The sequence below is a fragment of the Pteropus alecto genome, unplaced genomic scaffold (genome assembly GCF_000325575.1).
Source record: "Pteropus alecto unplaced genomic scaffold, ASM32557v1 scaffold152, whole genome shotgun sequence".
Taxonomy (NCBI): domain Eukaryota; kingdom Metazoa; phylum Chordata; class Mammalia; order Chiroptera; family Pteropodidae; genus Pteropus; species Pteropus alecto.
The window spans coordinates 5,835,463-5,860,229 of NW_006432227.1; the positions used below are offsets into that span (position 1 = coordinate 5,835,463).

Here is a 24,767-nt window from a genome sequence, read left to right on the forward strand (position 1 = left end):
AAATTCTTTTACTCTTAAAAATACCAACAACCATTTATAGAAGGAACCCCGAAGTTTCAACTCCAGCACACATTAGTAGACAAAGTTTTTGAAACGATGACCTAATCTCTGAGTCTCAGTTTCCATATTTTTAAAGAAAATAATAACATCTACTCATGCAAGTTTTAATTTTGGAAATCAAAATTAGATGATGAACATGCAAACTCCTTAAACTCTATCAAGCCCCATCTAAATGCACAACATTATTACGATTTAGGGCACACATCAGTGAAAAACACAATGGCTTCTAACAAAAAGCATATTTAATTCAATGCAGTTTTAATCACATAAATGAAAAGAGGAATCTAAAGGAATTACCTGGAAATAGAAGTGGCAGTGTAAATAATAATTATATATCAGCCATGTGCTGTGTTGGTGGTTGGACTTCCTTCTCAACGTATTTTCCTATAGACACATGCAAGGCAAAGGAAGTGTGTAGAATATTAAAACACACACACACACAGCACACATACACACACACACACAGCACACATAGAATTAGAAGTATTTCCAAATGAAATATAATTACCTTACTTTAATTTAATCAGAAGAATGTCAGGACATCTCGCTCTTAGTTGAGCAGCTAGGGTCATGGATTAGCTGTGTAAAATCATCCAAAAATGTCAATTTAAAGGCAAAACACAAATATTCAGATGTTCACAAATTTAGAAATAAAATGATGAAAACTAGTAAGTCATGTAAGAGCAATGATATGAAAGTAGCAAGATATCAAAAAGTCACACTTCAAAACATGAAAAGTGTGGCCATACGTTTAATTTGTTGTTTGGTCTAAAGCAGTATATCAACTGAAATCTGGTCTCTAAAATAAACTGATCTTTTTTTCCGTTTTAATCAGTTACAGAGTTCCAAATAAAAATTCTCATTCTCCATTTTTTGAATAATAATTTTAAACTACATTGCAATGTTACTTTCTTTTGAAATTTAGACTTTGTTCTTAAAATATTTTGCAACCTTTTTTTTTTCTTTAAACTTCATCAGTTACTTTTTTAACCCCTTTTATTGTCAGATGCATTCATTTCTGATAATGTTTTAACCACAAATTTCCTTGTATCGGAACATATTGTTTTTATTTTTCCTTAGAGAATATGTTTTCAGTCAGCCAGAAACCTTTTAAGTTTTTTTCTGCCAATAAACACATTGTTTAAGATTTAAAAAAAAAGTATCGCAGGGTGAATCAGTCCAATAGTGAAATGTCTCGAGAAAGGATTGTTATTTGGACATTGGTCTAGCGTCAGTTTATGCATATTTTGTAGGTATGCATTCAGTTGGTTAAAACGGGGTAATTTGTTAAGAATGTTTCATTTGTGCGCAGACATATATTTATGTACAAAAATTCATAGCCCCAAAATGTTACAAACAACTAATAAATTTCACTAGATGTCTATTCATTAATAAAATTGTCTGTGATATACAACTTAGCTAAAGCAGATTTGTAGGATAATTTGCCCGAAAAGTAAAATGATCACAGCTTATTTTCCTTACCTGTTTATTTCAACTAAACAAGGGGAAAATAATTCCCTTGAAACCTATTTGCTAACAGCGTGATTATTTGTGTGTACTAATAAAACAAAATAGAGAAACAAATGCATGTTTTTATGAGAAGAATTGTCCTAGTAAAGAGAACAGTTAAAACAATTAATACTAGCCACCGCCGCGTCCCCACACACACCATGCCACCCTAGGGAAAATGTTTGCCTTTAAAGAATAGGATTTTTAAAAATCACTATAAAAATAACAAAATAAGATGGCTGAATGAAATAAGAATAAGAATATTTCATGCTTGTAAAAACATATACTGGACTATAAAATACATAATTGTAGAATATTTCAATAACTGATATGTTAAATTTCTTATTGGCAGGTCATAGCAAGGTAAAAACAAAAACTTAGTCATCATTGAACAACCTGATTCTAATATGGTGTACATGCTTTGCAAGCGTTTGTTGAACCAAACCGAAATAAATTTTAGTGATCTGGATAGCTTTTCTTACAATATTCTTTGATTTTTTTATTCTCTGATCCTTTTTCTCTTTCAATTTTTATGCTGACATCTATATGTCTTGATTCTTTTTTCTTTAAGCTCAAAAGCATACCCTGAAGAAGGTCATGAATTTTAATATCTATTAAAATATATCCTTATTCCTTTTGGTGATTGAATAGCGTTTTCCAGATAAAGTGTGGTCACTGATGATAAAAATATAGTTTTTGAAATTAGTCTTCTACATTAATTATGATTTTTAAAACTTCCATCCCAATAAATTTTTATTACTTTATTTAATTTCTTGTCATTATTTTGTCATAGTGGTTTTGCTTGCTAAACATAAATAATCTAGATGAATAATTTAAATTCTGAATATTCTGGAACATTCCAAATCTTGATCATAGCTTATTATAATAAACTGTTAAACAAATTTAATTATGTAAACTCTGTATATAATTTCTGTTTAAACAAATATTGTGAAACAATAAAATATACTAGCTTTGTGTTAAACAGTCATAGTTACAGATCCACTTACCTCAAAACATAAGTATTTTTCAACATTACTTCCTGAAAGTCTTATAGACTTTTAACACTTAAATAATCTTTGGTTTATAATATACTTATTTTATTACTCTCTGTTTTAAAAATATACTTTGTCTTTTTCTTTTTCCTGTGCTCATTTTGCTTAATATCACATAAAATTTTAATAAGCTCAAAAGCATTTTATTTTTAGACTTTGTATCTTGTTTTAAAATACTTGAATTTGGGGGTTGGTTAAAAGTTTTAAGCAAAATATAAATTTTTTTGTAATGATTTCTCAATGGAGTTAAAAACAAATTAAATTCCTGCTTGAGAAAACTTGCATCATTAGTTGTATCTTCAATCCATTCCATTCATCCTATTTTGTTTAGTGACTATATCAAATTTTAAGTAATTGTTAAATTCAGCAGGGAGGATTTAGTTGAAATATCATCAGTGGCTACAGCAGCTGAAGTATTTTGTTCTCATAGGCAGAGATAGTTATTGGCAACCTCAAGCCTTTTTTTTTTTTAACTGAATGAAAATTCATCTCATTTTCTTCTCCCTTGACTAATGACTAAAAGATGCAAGCAAGCAACTTAGCTGAAAAAATGAAATTAAGCTATTGAATTTCAATGGTGAGTTGTCTTTATTTTTATGTGAAAAGGATCACAAATGAAATTAAGCATGAAATTATATGGAAATATGTTGAATCCTTTTTTCAACCAAAAATTGGTTCTATTTCACTAAAAACAGAATGGATACAAATTGAAAATGACAAAGGAAAATAAGAATCATTATTTAAGGGTATTAAAATAGAAGAAAAAATTTCAAACATTTCATAGTTAGCAATAATGTCAAATTATAAATAAAACAAAAAATCTTCAAAAATTTCAACTTAAGAAATTGTCAAGAAGATATTAGTAGTAAATAGAAAGCATATAAATTGAAATGTAAGAAGTAAATACATAATAAAAAAGAAATGATTTTTATAATCCCACTTTTATTTGTTTTTGAATTGTATAATACGGTATTAACCACAGAAAGCCATCCACCCCCTTCACCACATCAGCACAATCCTCACACATCAACACTTTTTGTAGAATTTAGGCAACAGAAATGAGATTATCTAAGCAAACTTGAAAAGAATACTTTCAAATATACTTTATAGTTATGATATTTAAACAAAAAAACATGAAAACATTTTTGAGATTAAAATTTATTTGGTTTCAAATTAAAATTAAATTTGGTTTCAAATATGTGAGAGTATATATAAAAATATATTTGTGAATAACTAGAAAACAAGTAAATGTGTAATAATTATCAATGTGTATAAATAAAAAGAATAAGTTATGCTCAATTAATTTCCTTTATTATAGGCTGTCACACATACTGTCATAATAATTTTAATTATTTGATTTTCTATTAATTAAAATAGATTTAAAACTATTTTTAATAAAGATGTATTAAGTATGTTTTTAAATATTTTAAATCCATTTTTTACAATCTTATAGTCATTAAATTTTAAATATCATCCAATAAATTACTATTTAATGGTTAGTTTAAATACTTTGTTTAATCGTTAGTGGTAAAGAGATTTTTAAAAGGTTTTTCAGTAAGGATGGACCTTAGACTTAGTGATTTTAATTAAACTTTATAAATAAGGTCTGCTAATTATACAAAGTAATTACATACTTTAGATTTTAAATATCCTTGAAATTTGGCAATTCTCCAGCAAAAAATAAAAACTAATACAACCTTCGTAGTTATATTTTATTTAATAATGTAAATTAAACCAGTTATTTGTAGAGCAATTAGAGCTACAATTTCAGTTTGACTCAGTACAATTGCATCATTTTTTTTTTAAAGAAAGTTAGTTTCCTTCAACATAGTAGCCTAATAATGTCTTGGTTATTTCCTTTCCCACCTACAAAAAAAGAAAATAAAATGATACATATAGATTAGAAGCACAGGGAACAAACTGATGGGACTTCAGATGAACAAAATTATGAAGACTGTATGGGCAACTGAAAGTGAATGAGTGACTTTGATAGCTATACCAACCATCAGGACTGAAGTTGATGTAATAAGAGTAATACAGAAGAAAACTGAGATGAAAGTATTATTTTTAACTTTAATTTAGACTCTTTGATCAGTTTACTTCCTCCCTAACAATCAGCTATATTGATTGGCTTCTCCTTTCTACCTCCTACCTCCCACCTTTATTAACAGCATAAGAACATTTAATCAAATATCTTCCTAGAAGTGATCATGGCTCTCAAAATTGTATATTACCTATACCAATATCTATGCATTGTAGTGGATATGGGACCTTGTTATTTTCACGTTGCCCATTTGCTCAGTTTATTTTGAAGTTCTTGATCCCGATAGACATAATCTATCCTAGTAGGAAGATAATTTTTCATAAACATCTCACATTTTGTCACTTCTAGCTATTAACAGCCAATATGCTTAGATTAATCTAATTTACAGTCCAGAATAGTACAAATAGAAAATAGCTCAGCAATATTCCAGGATAGTAGAATTCCCATGAAGATTCATTTACATTCCAGAGAAATGAAAGTCATACTAGAAGTTCCCTTAGGAGTTTCCTGGGCTCAGCGTCTCTTAGCTGTGACACCAGCTCATGCACAGTGGGTTCACAATGTTACATCACCCCCTTGGGACTTGGAGAGCAAGAGAAACTGATGCAAACATGAAGCTTAGGCTGCCTGCTCGGCTTAGAGTAATGAACTGTCTAAATCTATTTTGGTTCATTGTGTCTTTTGTGGCAAATCTGTGGAAGTGTGGCAGCCAATCTAGCAGATGCCATCATTCACTGCTTAGGGACAGCTTGGCTGCTTGATGATCCTATTTGGACTGCATGTAGTCCTCATGCTCACTTAATGGTCAGGCTTGCAAGGAAGGAGAAAAGTCATTTAAGCCTCTTAATGAACCTTTTTATACAAATGTAAAAGAATAACAAAATGTCACTAACACTTTAGAAAATCCCACAGCTCAAAAAAAGAACCTCATTTAATAAATGGAGCATCACTCTCCAGGGGAACAAGAAATAAGTCACAGAAGAGTAAAGAACTTTAGAATAATTAAATCGTATCTTCTAAGGGGACGGAAAAAATGTAGGACATTTTTATAAAAAGAATCATTTGAAAAAAAATATTTCAAATGATACATAAAGCAAATTTAAAAAGGGGGCAATATGGATAAAACAAAGAGAAATCCAGAAGGTCTACTAAGCTTCTAATAGGAAACCTAGACAAAGAGAGAGAGGAAGAGAGGGGAGGGAGGAAGAGTGAGAGATTGAAAGGATAAAAATCAGAACAGAAAATGCAGAGATAATGAAATATTAGATGACAATATTTTTTCCAAAGTTTAGGAAAGACATTAAAATTATTTTCACAGGATTTTAAAACCACAAGAACAAGATTGTCAGTCCAAATATACCCAGTGTGTGTGTGTGTGTGTGTGTGTGTGTGTGTGTGTGTACGATAATCAAATGAAAATCAGAGTCTGACTAGAAAGTTTCAACAGCAGAATTGGGTTTTAGAAAAAAATTGCATAATTTCCAAAATTTTCTGAGGAAAAAATTGTTTAGAACATAACATTATATATCTAGTTAAATTATAAATCAAGCCATTTGAAGAAATCTGTTATTATAAATCAGAGAAAAATAAAGCAATTTGAGGAAATTAGAGAATATGTAGAGAAAAAATTTTTAAATTCCAATTTCTACAAGTATGCAAAATAAATATATGCTAATGTATAATGCAGTATTAATTTGTATTTGTTATACTCAAAAAATAAAATAGATTACTCTTCTGGTTAGCCGTCGCTGCCAAACACAATTTACGACTTTGGACTAAATAATTTTATCATTTGCTATGGTTTCTCCACCTCCCTCTCTCTCCTTCTCTCCCTGTCTGTCTCTGTCTGTTTGTCCATCTGTCTGTCTCTGTCTGTATCTCTGTGTCTCTGTCTCTCTGTGGCTCGGTGTCTCTGTCTCTCTGTCTCTGTCTCTGTCTCTCGCTGGGTCTCTGTCTCTGTCTGTCTGTCTGTCTGTTTCTGCCTGTCTGTCTCTCTTTCTCTCTTTCTCTCTCTCTCTCTCTATCTCTTTCTCTCGTGCTCCTTCCATGCCTAGATGGGATTCCTCAGAGCCTGATCACTTCAGAACAACTGGACCGCTTCACAGTGGCTCAGGGCTATAATCCAAGTATTTAAGTCCACAAGGCAGAAGTCTCGTCACTTTTTCCAAACCAGTCTTGAAAGTCATGCACCATCACCTTAGCTATATTTTGTCCATCACAAGAGGTACAAGGGGAAGGGAATTGAACTCCACCTCTTGATGGGGATTTCAGAGGAGAAGTATTGAGCTCTTCCTGTTGATTAGGTGGTGACAAGTTATTGGAAGAGGATATAGGGTGGAAATGTTGGTGCAGCCACCTATGGAAGATACTATCTACTAGATATAACACACACACACACACACACACACACACACACACATATAAAATTTAAAATAAATTAATTCACAGAGAAAAAAATCATCCTTGTAATTTAAAGATATGATACCAAATACAAAAATCTCCATAGATGACATGGAGAATAATATTAAAAACATAACCTAGAAATTAAAGCGAAAAGACAAAAAAATGGAAAATTTGAGTTAAGGATCAATGAAATTAAAGGGATAAACTATAAGGAACAATATCTGAATAATAGAAGTTCTAGAACAAGAAAATATAGAGGAGACTGGATATCAATGAAAAATCATTAGAATGTCCCAGAACAGAGTGAAATGAAATTGCAGAATGAAGGGCTTGGTGAGTATCTTGCAATTATGATGGAACTATAAAAATACCAAGGAACGATACCATAAAATTTAAGAAATCTGAACAAAGGATTCTTCCAGAGAAAATTAAATCCATGTGCCTATACAAAGATCAAACCAGAAAGATGACAGATATCTTAACAGCAATATTAATAATAAGATGTTGAGGTGGTATATTCCATATTCTCAATAAAAATAATGTTCAGCCTTGAATTCTTTGCCTAAGAAAAGAATACATGTGCATCAATATTTGGATATCACATCAAAATCAAATAGTAACAAAAAAAAAAAGAGGAAAATGTACTAGAGGTTGGGGAGGCAAAGCAATCTGGTGAAGAAGGATCACAGGCTAACAGCTGTAAACAAAGTCTGAATCTCAAACAATTCCTCGGGATATGTCAGAGGCTCTGAGAGATGATCTTCAGAAAGATGAAACCTGTTTAGCTTCAGTAGCTTGGGGGGAAATTTAGGCAGTTGCAGAAGAATTTGTGGTAGAATTTAAAGGAAGGAAGGAAGGAAGGGAGGGAGGGAGGGAGGGAGGGAAAGAAATAGATAGATAAATGAATGAATGAATGAATGAATGAATGCACAGAGAGCTAAGAATTTAACCATCTACAGACACAATTCAACAAATGCTTTATGGAAAGCCTGACAATGCATTTGAGGACCTTTCTTCTATTTTCAGTATCACATGAACTTTAAAATCGTTTTTGTTTGTTTGTTTGTTTGTTTTTATAACGACAGAAGTACCCTCTTTTGAGACAATCACAGATTCTTACCACCAAGCCCAGGCCCAGAACTGGCAAATTCCCTGGGGAAAAAAAACAGCTGGCAGAACTCCATTCACCTTGGTACAATTCTCTCCTCCCAGGTTTTGTCCATTCAGTTCTTGTTGTTTACACAGCAGTTCAGCTTTGGCAGTATAATGTTGCTGTTGTTGTTGGTAATCTCTGGCTGTTGTCTATGTTCTCAGTTGTCCAGCTGTTATCATCTAACTACCTGATCCTACATTACAGATGTCTAAAACGACTTAATACGTTTTAGAGACAAATTTGGGTTTACATCTCTACTCCTGACTATTCATTGAAAAATTTAAATCTGTCCTGTGGTAATTCACATGTATATTATATTCAACTGTATGCAATCACAGAATTAACCGGAATTTCTAACTTTTGGCCCCAATCTTTTTTAATATGAAGAATGATTTTCTTTTTATACATTTATACTTATGATGTGATCACTCACTGATCCCCACTTTGAATTAACAACTTCTAATTCCATTCAGAATTTTTAGCCTTTCCAAGGAAGCACGGACTAAAATCTTTATTCCTCATGTCTGTGGCATTTGACTCTGATGTTCATTTCCTTCTACAAAGAAATAATTCTGTGTTATATACTGTAAATTGTTATGAGTCTAGCAAAATAGAAAAATTGATTCTTTAAAATCAGTATAATTGTAGTTCTAGAAAGACATAAAAATAATAGTTTAAAATCTGTATAGATATGATATACACATAAGAATTGAGGCACAAAGAAAAAATAAGTCAATTTAGCCCTGCAAAGGAGTTTGAAAAAGTGCTTAATACAGATATAAGGCATAAATAGGATCTTTATAGATGAGTAGGACTTTTCAGGGTAGAAAAATCAAGACAGTGGGGAATGAGACAAGTTACAGAAGCATGAGATCGTTGCATAAGTTTGAGGACTAAATTTTCTAATGTGATGAAGATATGAATGTCACTCAGCCAAATGAGCAATCCCTTTTCTTGAGGAGGATATTTTTTTGGTTTCTCAGTTTCTTGTGTGTGTGTGTGTGTGGTGTGTGTGTGTGTGTGTGTGTGTGTGTGTGTGTGTGTGTGTGTGTGTAAAAACATAGAAAGTTGACCTAGATTAGGTTTTTGTTTTGTCATTTAGTGGTCTATGGCTATATTTCAGAGGATATTTATACTCCCTGATACCACATATAACTATTTCTGTATTTTACACGCACACATACACACACCTCTTTATTTTTCTAGGATAGTGTTTGTAGCCCTTACTTAGATTCTCGTCTCAGTCAGTGTCTCAAAAAAAAAAAAATGCAGTAAATGTAAAGATCCAAGCCACTTTTAATCTTTTCCCTCCTTGACCATAACCCTAGAGACAGCAGGAAGCTGTCTGGTCCTTCTCCTTTGGGCATCCAGTTATGTACTTGTTACTCTATAGCTTTCAAGATAAAAGCATCTTCAAGCTTTAGAAACCCAACGGCTTCAAATACTGCCTCTGTAGCAACATTTCTAAAACTTCTAAGTCCTAAACTGTCACACATAGAATTCTTATCACTCTCTTCAATTTAGTTTAGTTAATCCAGTTCAAGTACTTATTTAAATAAACTTCTTCAATGAATACCTATCTCTAGTTCTCTCTTCCCTTTTTATATGTCTTACATCATACCTCTCTTGGTGAAAAGGAAGGAGGAAAGAATCTTAGCTGACTGTGTAGTCCATAGAAAAGAGGTAATCATCCATTATTTTTTTTCTCTAATTTCTTTTCGCCTTATTAATCAAGAATGAATCTCTTGGTTTTAAATATTTTATTTACTTTTAGCAACTTTTTAGACATGCATTTACATATATTCCTATATTTTAAATCCAAGATGCTTAAGAGGACGACTTCAAGTTGTGAGGGAAAAATCACATGTAAAATATTCAATGTCATTTTCACATCACAAGAGACTATTTTGTATAATTTAGTGACTTTGAAAACTATAAGAAGAAAGAGGCCAGGCTTCTAGAAGAATTTGAACTTTCTCTAAACTATTTCCCCAATAATTCTCTTTAAAAAAGATAAACCAATCATTAGAAAGAATGTGTTTACTGTGTATTATATATATCATTTAAGGTTTTGAAGCAGATAATGCCCTGTAGAAGTACATCTATAAAAAACTTAAATAAATGCCTTCAGTACTAGCAAAAAAATGTACTCCAGCTGAGATGCTGCTAGCTGCAAGTCAGCAGCAGTTCTAGCAAGAGATGTATTCTTGAATTTTATAGCATGCTCTGTAAAGAAATCTGACCTCTTGTAGATCCTTGAGTAATTTCTAATAGCTTCAAAGAGAGCACCCCAAATTTCAGTACAATCCCAGGTTGGACTCACCAGTTAGGGTGGCCCACAAGCACATGGCCACTTTCAACTGGCTTTACTCTTGGAAGAGTGAATGGGAAGAGAATCTCCTACTTATTGAATCTAGACCCGACTGCATTTTTCCCCGCTGGAGTAGAGCTCTAGAGAACCATATCAAATATGGAAAATAAACCAATTAATTTTTTAGGTTCAGACATCATTGTCTATCTATCATTTAATCCTCTATGTTCACTTATGACTCAGACATCATTGTCCATTTATCATTTAATCATCTATGTTCACCTATGACTCCAGAAAGTATTCAGAAAAGTATTTATTAATCTAAATTATATATATGGAATATTTTTAAATTATCTTAATTGTTTTTACAATCTATTTCATTGTTAAACTTTATTTCTCTTCCCCATTTCTATTTTTGAAACAAAAATGATTTCACTGGAATTCATAAAATGCGATCTATATTTTTCTCTTATTAATGTTGAAATAATGCCTAGTCTCTCTGTAAACTTCATATACTCCAATTCGAGATTTGCCACCCTTCTTCCCTCTTTTCTCCAATCTCAACAAAATGAGTAACTACACATTTATTTCTGACCAGATTGTGTTTATTTACTTATCATGCTTTAGTTGCTTTCTGATGCAGGACTATCTTCACTAGTATTTTTTATTATTTTTATTATTATTGGAGGCAAATTTAAAGTTATTTGATTCAATGCCTTATTTTACATTTGATATTATGTTACTCATTAGAGCAATTAGAGCAAAATGCTAATGTTGATGTTATCAGAATAGCATAACATATTTGCCACAATCTGGATTTTTTTTAAAACAAATATAGAATATGTTGGCTGTTTGAAAGAACAGCAAGTATAAAATTATCACTGTGCATTAGAAAATCTCTTCATCAATTTCTGGTATTTTTAAGTTAATAAACATACACACACGAAAGAGAAATTGTTAAACTCATAAAGTGAATGTTACAGTCCTTGTGATTCATTCATCAAAGTTTATCCTTCAGAGAACTAGTCCAACTATTATAAATAGAATTCTAATATAATTCTTACAAATATAATTCTAATTTTCTCTGCAACCTTTTCTAGTTTTCGAAAGACTAGATACCAATAATTAGACCAAATACCAATAATTAGCAATATCCAAAAGCATCAATATTCTGAATGAAAGAATCTCACACAGCAATATAAATCCCTCTGAACTAATAATCAGACTTTTACTGACAGAATCGACAGATATAGTTTTTCACTTTTTAAAACTCGTTCTTTATTTTTCTTCTAGCCAAGGGTGAAAATATAAGGTAAAATCTTCTGTCGGTTATCCTTTCAGTAACAAATGACATATATTCCCTGTACTTCATAGATCGTAATAGTTCCTCATTTAATATGAGGAACAAAAAAATAAAAATGAACCGATATTAGGTAAAAGTTCCGCCAACATAGTATCTATCCTGAAGTGTAATCTTCAACTTCTCTGTGTTAATACTTCGTTGGATCTTAGTTTATCTTAAAAAAAAAAAAAAAAGGCTCTTAAACTTGTAGATAAACCACAAGAACCCTTTTAGCTTTTAGCTTATAAACTTTGTTTTAGATAAATGTCTTAAGATGAATGTTTTACATGAAATGTTATCAAATAATCAGAAACTTGACACATTTCAAATTATCAGATTTTCATTAATTAATCCACAGTTAAAATATTTTTTAATTCAGTGTATTGATTAGTTTTGCTTATTAAACTACTAACATAAGCAAGTGAGTTATAATTAACCACATCTAAATGAAAAAGTTAAATAATGGGAAAATGACTTTTAAATGTGCAGCACAGTACCAGTTGTTCTATTTTCATTGTCATGTGTCTCGCCATGTCCTTTATCTGCTTGTGAATTTACAAGGAACACAGCAGGTTGTGAATTTTTAATAGGTTTTCCTCAAGGAAAGAAAAGGTCAGTATTAACATAAAATCCTTCTTAAAGATTTGTGGCACAAATGTTTCACACCAAAAAACAGGTGTTACTGAGGAACTAAAGCCACCATAATCTGACATTTTTTCCATATTTAAAGAAAATTTAATGCCTCGCATAATAAAATAACAGAAGGTCAAATCAATATAAAAGTTATTTCAAAAGAAATGCTATAAATTATTTGACACAATTCATAATCCCACCTCTCAGTAACATAAACTAATTTTTTAAAATTAAATATTTAAGAAATCCAAGTATTGATACCTAATATCCAAATACAAAAGGGAAGTGTAAAAAAGAAGCTACAGTTGTTAGGATTAATACTTCTCAGATAATTACTTGATAAATGAGTTAGAATATGAAATAAAATTCTATCTCACACACAGGAAAAGAGGGAGAGAAACAATACCAGGGTAAGAGTGTAAAAGGTATAAAAAGGAAGAGGTAATTAAAATAATAAAAATAATTTTAAAAAAAGAAGTGGAGCTTAGGCAGGAGACTATAATTAAAGAACGTTTTTGCTGTCTTTCTGTTAGGAAATTATCAACCAATGTACCAGTTATTAGTTATCTATCATCCCCTGTCTCATTCAAATCTAGGGGAAGGAGCAATGCTCAAATCTCAGAAGATCTAGAATTCCATCTCTCTACCTTATAGTTAATATTTGTTGTAGTTTCTTTACTTGTACATTTCTCAAATATGTTTATTTAAATACTATTTTAATAAGCATAAGCCAATGCCAAGACCCCAGATATGATTCATTTGGGCCCTTTATTAGTGATCATTTTTTTCCTTCTTTAAGAAATGAATGTAAATTCAAGGGGATCAAGAAAAATTTATTATAACTCTGGCTTCTTAAAACCACAAATTATAAATTCATGGATCTAATTTGTTTCTCTTAATTATGAGAAGGAGAAATTCTTTCATTTCTGAGTCTCAAAACCAGAGTTCAACTTCCAACCCGCATCTCTTTGATTCTCTACTACCATGTTCAGTTTTCCAAGCCAATAGAAACTCCCACAGTATGAGTTACAATTACAGGATTTAATTTTCACTCTGTGTGTATGTGAAGGTAAAAATCCTATCATTCATATTCCAAAAACAGCATTATAAAAATTAAAATCTCACCATAGTAGCAACTTTTTTGCATGTCTAACTGATTAGAATAGCGGAACTGGTTTTAATGAATCCCATCTTGCCTTATATCATTCTCTACTCTGAATTCTCCGCACTTCGTGAGATGGAAATCATGTAAAATTCAAAAATTTCCCAGGTTTAAGCCACTTCTCATTCTTTATCAAGTAATTTAGGTGTTACATGCTTAAGGAAAGCCTCACTTATTTCTTTGGGCTAGTTTAGGGGTCGTTCTATGAATTTCCATTATCCATAGTGTTTGAAATCTTTTATCGCACTAAAATGAAATTGTTAATTTACTTTTAGAAGTACCTGATCCTTATGAAAGTAAACATAACTGTCTACTACAAACCACAAAGTTTTATGATCAAATGATTGATAATATCAATAAATTTTTCTTGAATTATTTTGATTCCCAGACAAAACAAAAAATATGTAATACTTATATGTCTGCCATTGGAAAATTGCCACTGTGTTGCACATTTGTATAATTGGAAAGTTTCCTGGCAAGTATGTGCAATTTCAGTTGCTAAAAACCATTAATCTTGTGACTTTTTGAAAGTAGTTCCCTGGACAACACAGTCATAAGTTACCTCTAAGAGCTTTTTAGTTAAAAGCAGATGTTTCTTGAGTTTCTCAACCTTCCTTTGTTGTTTATGAATGGTTAAAAATGCAGCAAAAATTGTAACCTTACTTCTTTATCTTTTTCTCCAAAGTACATATCCATTTGGGGTTTTCTTTATCCATTATGTCTTTTATGAGTTATTTTTCCAGAACTAAAAAAAAAAAAAAAAAAAAAAATGGCGTTTGATCCAAATTTAATGGCTAAATGCTAACTGCAAACCATTAAACAAAAAAAGTAGATGGCTTTTGTAGACTCAAGAATACCAGTAATACAATATAGTAGGCATATGTGTATGTGTTTTAAAATATGTATTTGATTTAAACAGTTTTGATGTCCATATAAAAATGTTTCACAGTTCAGTTTGTTGACATAAACTCTAAGTTCATCAACATAAAATCTTTCAAATAAAGAAACAATATTCTACTTTAAATAAAGCATAATCACTTTAATATTTTTACATTTAATTAGATGAAAATATGTGTTGATATAAGTAATCTAAAGAGCAAAATTCAAATTTATTTAGATAAATATCTCTCCCCATTTTTTTGCATACTTGAGAAGTATCGTCTTCATTTTTTAAAAATTTTCTAAGCTGATTTATGGCTACATTTTATATAACTATTAAAAAGAAAACATATTTGTAATAATGCCTAAGTTATTATAATGCTTTATAGAAATTTAGAATATCTACATATTGTTTTTATATTTCTTAATCTGGTAAAGAACAAAATAAAACATTTAAAAGCATAATCTCTTATTGCAAATAATCAAACCGTGTTCCCAGCAGAGTAAGTGTTTATTGGTTGGGTGGTATAATTAAAGAGTAACATAATCTTATGTCTTACAAAGCCATGCTCTGTTCCTCCAATGGCTAAGCCCCTCCCTTCACTGTAAGAATTCCACTGGAGGCAGAGGATATTCACAACTGGAACCGACACAGCCATTTCCAGACTATACTCAAGGTGCTTGGGACCCATTATTTCCTGCTCAGACCTCCCTGAGCTTGCTTCTAGGTCCAAGGAGGTTCTCTTCTCCAAGTTAGTCACCCAAAGGCTAGACTCACTCACTGTTATATGCATCTCTAAATCTGAGGGTTGGCCTAGTGGGCATTTATTAAAAGACAAGACAGATGGAATTTGTCCATGACACACGTGGACAAACGCTAGGCTCCTGGCCTAGAGTTTGCATTGAAATAGGTGTGCACTGGGCTGAGATGTCCACATGAATGTAAGCAAAGCTCTTTGACATGATGACGACTCTGGAAACTCAGTGTTGCAGGCATAGGCAAGGGGGCAAGGAAAAGATTAGCCCTGCCTTGCCTTGCTCCTGCACAGAACTTGCTGTTTGTGGTTGTTAAGAACAGAGATTTGACAGGTATGAAGCTAGATAGAATGCATTTCATTTCATAGTTTATTAACTTGATTTCTAACTTTGAAATATATATGCAAGTGTTATCTAGATGTCTATTTGTACTCTTGCTCTGTGATCCACAAATATTTGTAGGGCAGTCATTGTCTTTTATATAAACCCAAAATGATGCATGGTGTTTCTAAGAAAGGAGCTATGTCTCATACAACTTTGCCTGTCTTACAGTTCTTAAGGTATTACTAATTCCCCAAATGGAAATGCAATAACTAATAATACGTTTATGAGAGATGAATTCCTGTATAATATAAAACATAAAAATAAAAAAAAAATTTCACTCAGAGAAAGAGATGAGAGAGGGCATGTTTACACAAGATTGATGACATGTCTTCGTCAGGAGTTATTTGCCTATGAAAATTTTTATTTACTAAGCAAAGCAAAGAGGGGAACTGTAGTTGGTTTATTTTTATCACTTTTTTCCATTTAGACTAAAAATCACCTTAGTATGTGAAAAACAAGTCCTGTTTAAAGTATATAGATGAGTGTGATCATACTTATTCAACTCTCATTTCAAGAACTAAGATAACTGACCCCATTATTCAGTGATGGGACATGAGAGATCTTCTTTGAATTCTTTCAGCATTATGTACTTTTAGACATTATCATGGATATGCTCTTTTTATTCCCCCTAGCTTCATTCAGACCAAGATAAAGGAGATGGATCACTCAAATATATTTTATCTGGAGATGGAGCTGGTACTCTTTTTATTATTGATGAAAAAACAGGTGACATTCATGCCACAAGACGAATTGATAGGGAAGAAAAGGCTTTTTATACTCTACGTGCACAAGCTATTAACAGAAGAACTTTGAGGCCAGTAGAACCAGAGTCTGAGTTTGTGATCAAAATCCATGATATCAATGACAATGAGCCAACATTCCCAGAGGAAATTTATACAGCTAGTGTTCCTGAAATGTCCGTTGTAGGTAAGTTTATTTATAACATTTATGATGATATTTAAAAAGTTATTCAAAAATCAAGAAATTCTTAAAATGTTCTGATCAATTAATTGAAATCATTTTTGATTTCTCACTAAGAGTACATGTATAATTTTTTTAATTTAGGATATGAGTTCAAAAAGAAGTGAATGCATTTCTCACTTCCTATGGATTTGTAAATTTTACAATACAAATAATTAGACACTTTCCTTAACCATCCAAAAAAATACCATTGAATTTCAATAGAAAACTCTGAAAATAAAATTTTTTATCACATAGAATTGGATAACAGCTGTATAAAATTATGAAAGCAAATATATTATTAGTTCTTTTAGAATACTGTAGATATAATATAGAGTCTTCGCATAGATATTCTAATCATTTGCCTAGAGTTTGTCTGGATTATCTTGCTAATATGAATGATGGATGGAATTGATGAGATTATGTAGTTTTTTCATATTAAGTATTTAAAAACATTCTTTTATTATAACCACTGTATATAAAGCTCTCCTGATATAAATCTCTTATTCAAATAAATCAGTTGAAAATTCACAGACTAATATAAAATTATAAACTTAGTTTATGGAAACTTTAAGACCAAAGACATGAAAATACTAGAAGTATAAAATTCAGGAAAATGAAATATGCCCTTTCAACATAAATGGGTAGAAGTTATATTTGTAGAGACAATTTTAAGACTTTTTTAAATTAAATAGAAGATTATAGAACTAAACAACAGAAAACAATGATAACATATTTAAAGATATATATTTGGATGTAGTAGAATAGATTCTTTTCTCAAATGTGGGAGAAGCTGTACAAACCAATGAAAAAGTTGAGATACATTTTTTTTTCTTGTAACAGTTGTGATAACAAATTTTCAACTCTGCATTTCTGAAAAGCATTGTTCTGGGATTATTATTTAATATTTACTTCAATAAATCCCAAGGACTTTTGGCAATTGCCTTATTACAAAGCCCTTTTAAATATCTTGAACTTTATTAAATAGCATTTAATAGTTCATGGAACATGGGATAATCTTGGATTGTTTCTAAATTTAAATTTTAATCTATTCATAAAATTGTATTTTAGAGCAGATGTTAATTATTTTTATAGTTAATTAGTGGAGAGGGGGAAAGAGGAGCATACTTACTCCTTTGTGGTTAGACATGACCTTTACATGAAACAAATCTATTATGTGAAAATGAATTTAAGTATCAAATCTGAGCATTTGTAAAGTGACTGTGTTTATTGTAATCTGATACACTGTAGCATTTTCTATTGTATGCATAAAAATACACCTGTTGGCTAAATAAATATGTAGTTGAATTCACAGTTTACCCATAATAACACTATATATATATATGATTTTCACATAAATTATATGTCAATGTTTCTTTAAGAGGTCATTATTAAAACCAAAAATCATTCAAGTCTTCCATGAAAACCAGTGCTTTTGCTCCTCCTTCTGGTGCTGTGCAGAACTAAGCTGAATTTGGATACTTCAGGTACTTCTGTGGTGCAAGTCACAGCTACAGATGCCGATGACCCTTCCTATGGGAACAGCGCCAGAGTCATTTACAGCATCCTTCAAGGACAGCCATATTTCTCTGTGGAGCCTGAAACAGGTCGGGAATCATGAATCAGCTTGTTAATTGAATAGTCTTTATGATCTTTGTAAGTAGAAAAAGGTGGGAAAGTAAGAACAAAACCTTAACATTAATACTTCCAGAAGAGTGATAATGCCACACTTAAGATTTAAGAACTTCAAGGAGAACAATTGAGTCAGCTGATGGAAATGTACTTGTTTTTCTGTTTTTATACATGGGTTTAGGTCACTATACAATACGCATAGTATTCTTTAGGAAGTAGAATAATAACACAAATTGTAAAGCATTTACATTGAATCACTTTTACAGACAATAAAAATTAATAGCAAAAACATTTTGCCTTTCAAAAGTCACTAGTTTAGATATGCAATTTGTAGCTTCATCAACTAATAATTGAGATTTTAATAAAGATAACAAATGTTTTTATATTTTCTTCAAGGTATCATCAGGACTGCTTTACCAAACATGAACAGAGAAAACAGGGAGCAATATCAAGTGGTAATCCAGGCCAAAGACATGGGCGGCCAGATGGGAGGCTTATCGGGAACCACCATGGTAAACATCACGCTGACAGATGTCAATGACAATCCCCCTCGCTTCCCCCAGAGTAAGTTGCCTTCAATGGTCTTTCTGCAGGGCAAATATTTAGAGTATATAATAACAATGATAATAATAATAATAATTATAGTAGTACTAACAAAAGAGAAAAGATTTGTCAATTATTTAATATAAAACACAGAGAAAATGTGCTACAAAAATGAAAAAGGGAGTATGCTAATGAATTTACTGTTACTGAAAGACTGAAAATTAAATATTTAAGACATATTCAGAGACAGGGAGACCTGTTATCACCAAACCCCTCCATATATATATATATGATTGTAATCTAAAACTATTTTTTTCATTTAGCAAAAGAAATAATGTTAAGTCATAATTCTACTACAAATGTGTTTATTTCTATTTGAATTTAATAAGGAGAATCCTAACTTTATTTTTTATTATTTTTTCAATAAAAAATCTAATTTCATGTATTGGAAAGGGCTACATGGGAGAACTTTACAAACTAATCAGACTTGCATTTCATATTACTGTGCCAGATTTGCATTTAATATCCTTGTGTTTGGAATGGCAATCATGCTAAAACATTTTGTATTTCTGATCTATTTATAGATCTAGTTTGTGTTATAGAACTAACTTTCAGATTCTCAAAATAGGTCAAGAATAGAACCAATTAAAAATCATTAGCTTATGACCATATAACACATGTATTTTATTCTCCTTTCTTATACAAATTTGGTAGATGAATAGAGAGGATGCTATTAGGCCTCAATGGACACTCCCAAGACTCAGCCAATTTCCTGCTAATCTAAAAGATCCTATACTTTAAATGGAATTGTGTATTGATAAGCATGTGGCATAAAATCTAAGCTCCAGTATGATCTATATACTTAATTTTTAGCATTTGGCTGTGCATTAACTTCTGAATCAATCTCCCAATTTTAGTCTTTTTTTTTAATTAAAATATAGCTTTTGTGTGATAGTTATATCTTTATACTAAAGACCATTGTCCTGAGGAATTATGGTCTAGGAATTTACTATATTAACTCTTTAAAAGTATTTTACTCTTTCTGTGCTATTTTTATCTAACTTTGTTATTGATAGTGCATAGTTTGAATTGAATTGTTTAAAATTATGTGTATAGAAATATTATAAAATTCAAGTAGAATTTTCTTCAGCAGACTAGTCATGCTTATGTACTCGCGATGATTCTTTTGTTAGATATTTAAGGTACATGACCCTCAGGCCCAAAACACAGAGTGCCTTCTCTCTCTATTTTGCTTATCTAATTTCATATAATCAGATTACAGCTCCAGGTGACATTTAGCTTTGTCAGGGAAAAGAAAACTAATAATAATCACTTATAGTTCTTTCAGAACAGGCCTAAAGATATGCCTAGTTACATTAAAACTTAAATTTTACATTTTATATATATTTTTGACCTATTTTTTTATTGTGAGCTTGTTACCAAAAGAATAAACAAACACATCTAGTAGAAAAAAATAACTAATTACATAATCTATAATGAGTAAAAATATTTCTGAAAAAGCACTTATCAGTAATCACCGACCATTAAAAGGAGTACTATATTTTAAGTGCTCAGAAACATATATATACATGTGTCTAAAAGGCAGTCCATTTAAAAATGGTGCATTCAATAAGCAAATTGATAGATTCTAATGAAATGGAAAAATAGACATTTGAAAGATGATAATGCCTGATGAAAATTCTTTTTATTTTCTATTTTCTATTTTTATTTTCTGTTATTACACCTTTATTAATTTATTCAATAATTATTTCCTTTCCTTTTGTTAAGCCAGAATTTGTGATTGATAAAATTAATCTGATAGGCACATTATACAAACCCTGAAATTAATAATAATAATAATCCATAACATATTTTCCAAATGGCATTTTTATTAGACACTGTGCCAAGTTATTTATTGACTTACTTTGTTTAATCATAACAGCTCATTCAGATTGGCGTTATGACCACCATTCTACAATAAGGAAAATAGCCACATTGCAAGTAATAGCAGAGGTGGACTGACATTCATGTCTAACTCTAGATGTACAGCACGATACATCTCCTATCTTGTCTCATATGTTCTGAAATTATTGAAACATAATTTATGGATTTTTATTTTCTCAATCGTCTTTTCTTATGACTATTTGCAACCATATCTTACTATTGGGAATACTCAGTCATAGCAATTAGAATGTTACTTGATATCTGAGAAACATCTGGAAAACTAGTTTGAAATTTCTAATATCATTTCATAAAATAGCCAAGACTTGGAGAAAGTTCCACAGTTTATGGAACCTTTCATACACAATATTATTGAAATCTCACCTATGTAGACTCGTCATTATTATTATACCCAATGTACAGAAGAAATAAAGAAGGTTCAGAGTGGAAATGATAGAGAACAAACCAGAGCTGCCTAATAGAAATATAATGCAAACCAAAAATGTGTGCCACATATGTGATTTTAAATTTTCTATTAGCTATGTTTTAAAAATTAAAAGAAGCAAGTGACACTTATTTAATCATATATGTTATTTAACAATGTCATCCTTTAAAAATATCATCAATGGAAAATTTATTCAAATATTTTACATTCTTTTCCTCATAACTCTTTAAAATACCCACTTACATCAAGTATTTTCTAGTTACATCAAGTCTCAGTTCAGACCAAACACATTTCTGGTCAATAGCTACATGCGGGTTAGTGGCTTGGCTGATGGCTGTCAAATGGGACAGCTTAGGAGCAGACTCTGGCGCCACACCGCATGAGTTCCAGTGCTATCTTCTTCACTTAGTAGCTTTTCCACCTTGCTCAATTACATTAACCTCTATATTTTTCAATGCCAATCAGTAAAAGTAGGTAGCAAAGCATACTCTGTGGAATGGTATAAGACTATGTAATTTAATATCTATGAAGCACTCAACTCAGTGGCTGCCACTAGTGTATTTATGTGCTCAATAATGTCGATTTGTGCAAATGCTACTCTATTATTATTATTCAATATTATGAAAGTAAGGTCAGAACTTAAACTTCCATGCAGTTTGGCTGATCTAAATTTGGCATTTCCTAATATGCTGCATCTATGGAGGATAAATTCTCAGTAATTTGGAGGGGACAAGGGCAGATGAAAACTCAGATGTCTTCCTTCCTTGTTTAGCTTATTTTATCATGTGAATCTCTAACAATCATTTGCAGTCAGGAAGTTTTGCCCCCCAGAGAACATTTCACAAAGTCTTGAGGCATTTTTGCTTGTCTGAATTGGTGAGTGCTACTGGCATCCAGTGTGTGTAAGCCAGGAATGCTGCTAAGCATCCTTGCAATTCACATGACCCAGAATTACTGGGCCCAAAATATCTACAGTGCCAAGGATGAGCTTTGGTATGTTATATGAGGACTTGTTAAATGAAATCATAAAGTCATTTATCTAAAAATATTTATTGAGAATACTCTTGCACCAAACACTATTTAGAAACTAGATATATGAATTTTGCCAACCCCCACTCCACCAAACATAAATAAAAGCATAAATAAAAGCACTGTATACATACAAGGCTCAGTTCTGGATAAAAAGAGGAACATGAGTGTGACAGGGGTAGGATATGGAAAGGTCTCATTTAAGAGGTGGCATTTCATCAGAACACTTCAAGATGAAATAGACGCAGCTAAACATAGAGATGGGAAAATACTCCATTTAGGGGAAATAGCATGTGAGAAACTCTGAGGTTGGAAATTGAATGATGTATGTCAAGAGCTAAAGACCAGTGTGGTTGGGCCACACCACGCAGCAGGGAGGTTGCTGGGAGACGAGCCTGGAGAGCCCTGTACTCACAGGATCATTGACAATGGTAACTTTTCGTTGGTGTTAACCAACCCATAACTGTGTTGATCTCAGTTGTCATTACGGCCTTGTGCTTTTAGAGGTGTCTAAACGTGTGAACATAATGTAACCTGTGTGTCATAATATGATTTTAAGGAAAAACAATGGATTAGAAAGTTGGGGTACACCTGAAAACTGAGTCCCAAAAGTACTTTTTGCTTTTTTTGCTCTAGATATAAATTGTATTTTTCTCTTTCAAAAAGATATCTCTGTTGAAATTATTTCAGAAGCATGAGTTGTTTCAAGTGCCTTAATTTAATTTTAAAAACAATAAGTGAAGGAAAAATCTATTGCTTACTTTTCAGGAACAAGCACTGTTTTTCCAATTAAATACATGAAGATTAATAAATCTTGATTTCCAACTATGAATGGCTTGTTGTCTAGCAGGATATTTCAATATGAAATGATAAGTAAGATAAAGAGACTACACACAGAGTTCAGTGGGCATGCCGAGAAGCAGCACTGATCCAAATATTTTTGGAGGGGTTTAGTGCATCCTTTATGATAGAGGCTATTTTTAGAGAACCTGTCACTTAACCTAAATCCTTTCTTAAAACTACTATTTACAACTAATGAAGTTGGAAATTAGCAAAGGCGCCAGTTTATGAGAGGGTAGATTTTGCATAGGAAAAAAAAGAATATGCTGCAAAGTGATAGTGAGGATCATTTAGTGATGAAATAATAGATGATTTTAATGTTTGCTTATGTATACTTTCTATTTTTTATATATTTTTGTAATTTGATAATTCTAATTAAAACAGAATGACGAAAGGTGGAAAGGAAAAAAGCTATTAGAATTGACGCAATGGGGTAATTGTAGATGACCTTTCCCATTTAGTTTTAGCAGAAATCATTATTATTTTGGAAGAAGCTTGAGGGTAACAAGTTGAGGAATAAAAGCAAGGCAGGAAGAAGTCTGAAGAAATAATGCCTGCACATTAAGAAGCTGAGATGTACAAGAAAATAAATAAGGAATGTATTGTAGTAGTTAGAAGAAATTCTGGATTAGGCGTGGGCCAGTAGATAATTTTTGAGAGCCTCCTACATCCCAGGCTCTAAGCAAGAATTAGGCTAAGTCTGGTAGCATGGTGAATATTGTGAAGAACATAAAGCAGAATAAAGGACTAGAGAATGACATGGGTGTTATTTTAAGAAGGATGAGTAGGTGAGACTTCTCTAAGGAAGCCGGAATCAGTTCCAAAACTGAAAATGAATAAAATTAGGCAATTTAGCTTCTCTAGACCTCAGTTGCTGTGTATACAATACTTATAGTGTTACAATCAAGAAATAAGGTTGCATATTAAAAATGTCTTTGGTAGTAATTGTAACATAGAATAGATTCTGGATACACGGATTTCCTCCCCTTCCCTTTTCCTTTTGAAGGAGTAGTCTCATGTTTCTAATGTGTCTAATCTTATTGTTTCCCTTGCTCTGATGCTATGCTGTTATTCTTTTATGGCCAACCAAAGATTAAATAAAAGTGTTTTAAGTCTGGAGAGACCTATAACCTTGGCAACTACACTTAACCATGTATGAGCAAAGGAATGTTACTATAAATGAAGACTCCAGAGCAAATTTTCCTGTTCTACAACCAGTCAAACATTCAGTGATCCTTAAATTTTGATATGTTTCTTTGTGCTAGCATAGAGAAATGTTATACTTCCTCACCTTAAATCTAACTGCGTGAATATTTTAGTCTCATTCACCTCGTTTTCTTTCTTCTTTCCATAAAAGCAGAGAAACAAAATAGGCTTCATGGGAAAAGTCTATAAAAACATTACTGGAACCTGATCATTGTAGGACTTGGCAAAATCAAGTGGATAACAGGATTTGTGCCTAAATGGTCTTTTTTTTTTTTTTTTTTTAATTGTCTGTAGGAAAATGGTATGGTACTAATTTTCATCCAGATCAGAGTCAGCGATTGAGGGATATCTGATCTGCAGAAGCCAGGCTAATCCAGGCATTTTTGCCTTAGTACAGCAGAAGATGCTGTGTGATATGATCTCAGACCCATTAAAAACAAAACAAGACAAAATGTAACAACAACAACAACCAACCAACCAATA

The 24,767-nt window shown here is 31.7% G+C and overlaps 1 protein-coding gene across 1 annotated transcript in view; it reads left to right on the forward strand.

Annotated features, from left to right (window-relative positions):
• LOC102896762 (cadherin-10) overlaps positions 1-24,767 on the forward strand; it is a 135,613-nt gene that overhangs the window by 75,331 nt on the left and 35,515 nt on the right. The window contains exons 3-5 of the mRNA XM_006907117.3: positions 16,321-16,615; positions 18,136-18,255; positions 18,677-18,844. Coding sequence (XP_006907179.1) covers positions 16,321-16,615; positions 18,136-18,255; positions 18,677-18,844 — 583 coding nt within the window. The remainder of the gene's footprint in view (positions 1-16,320; positions 16,616-18,135; positions 18,256-18,676; positions 18,845-24,767) is intronic.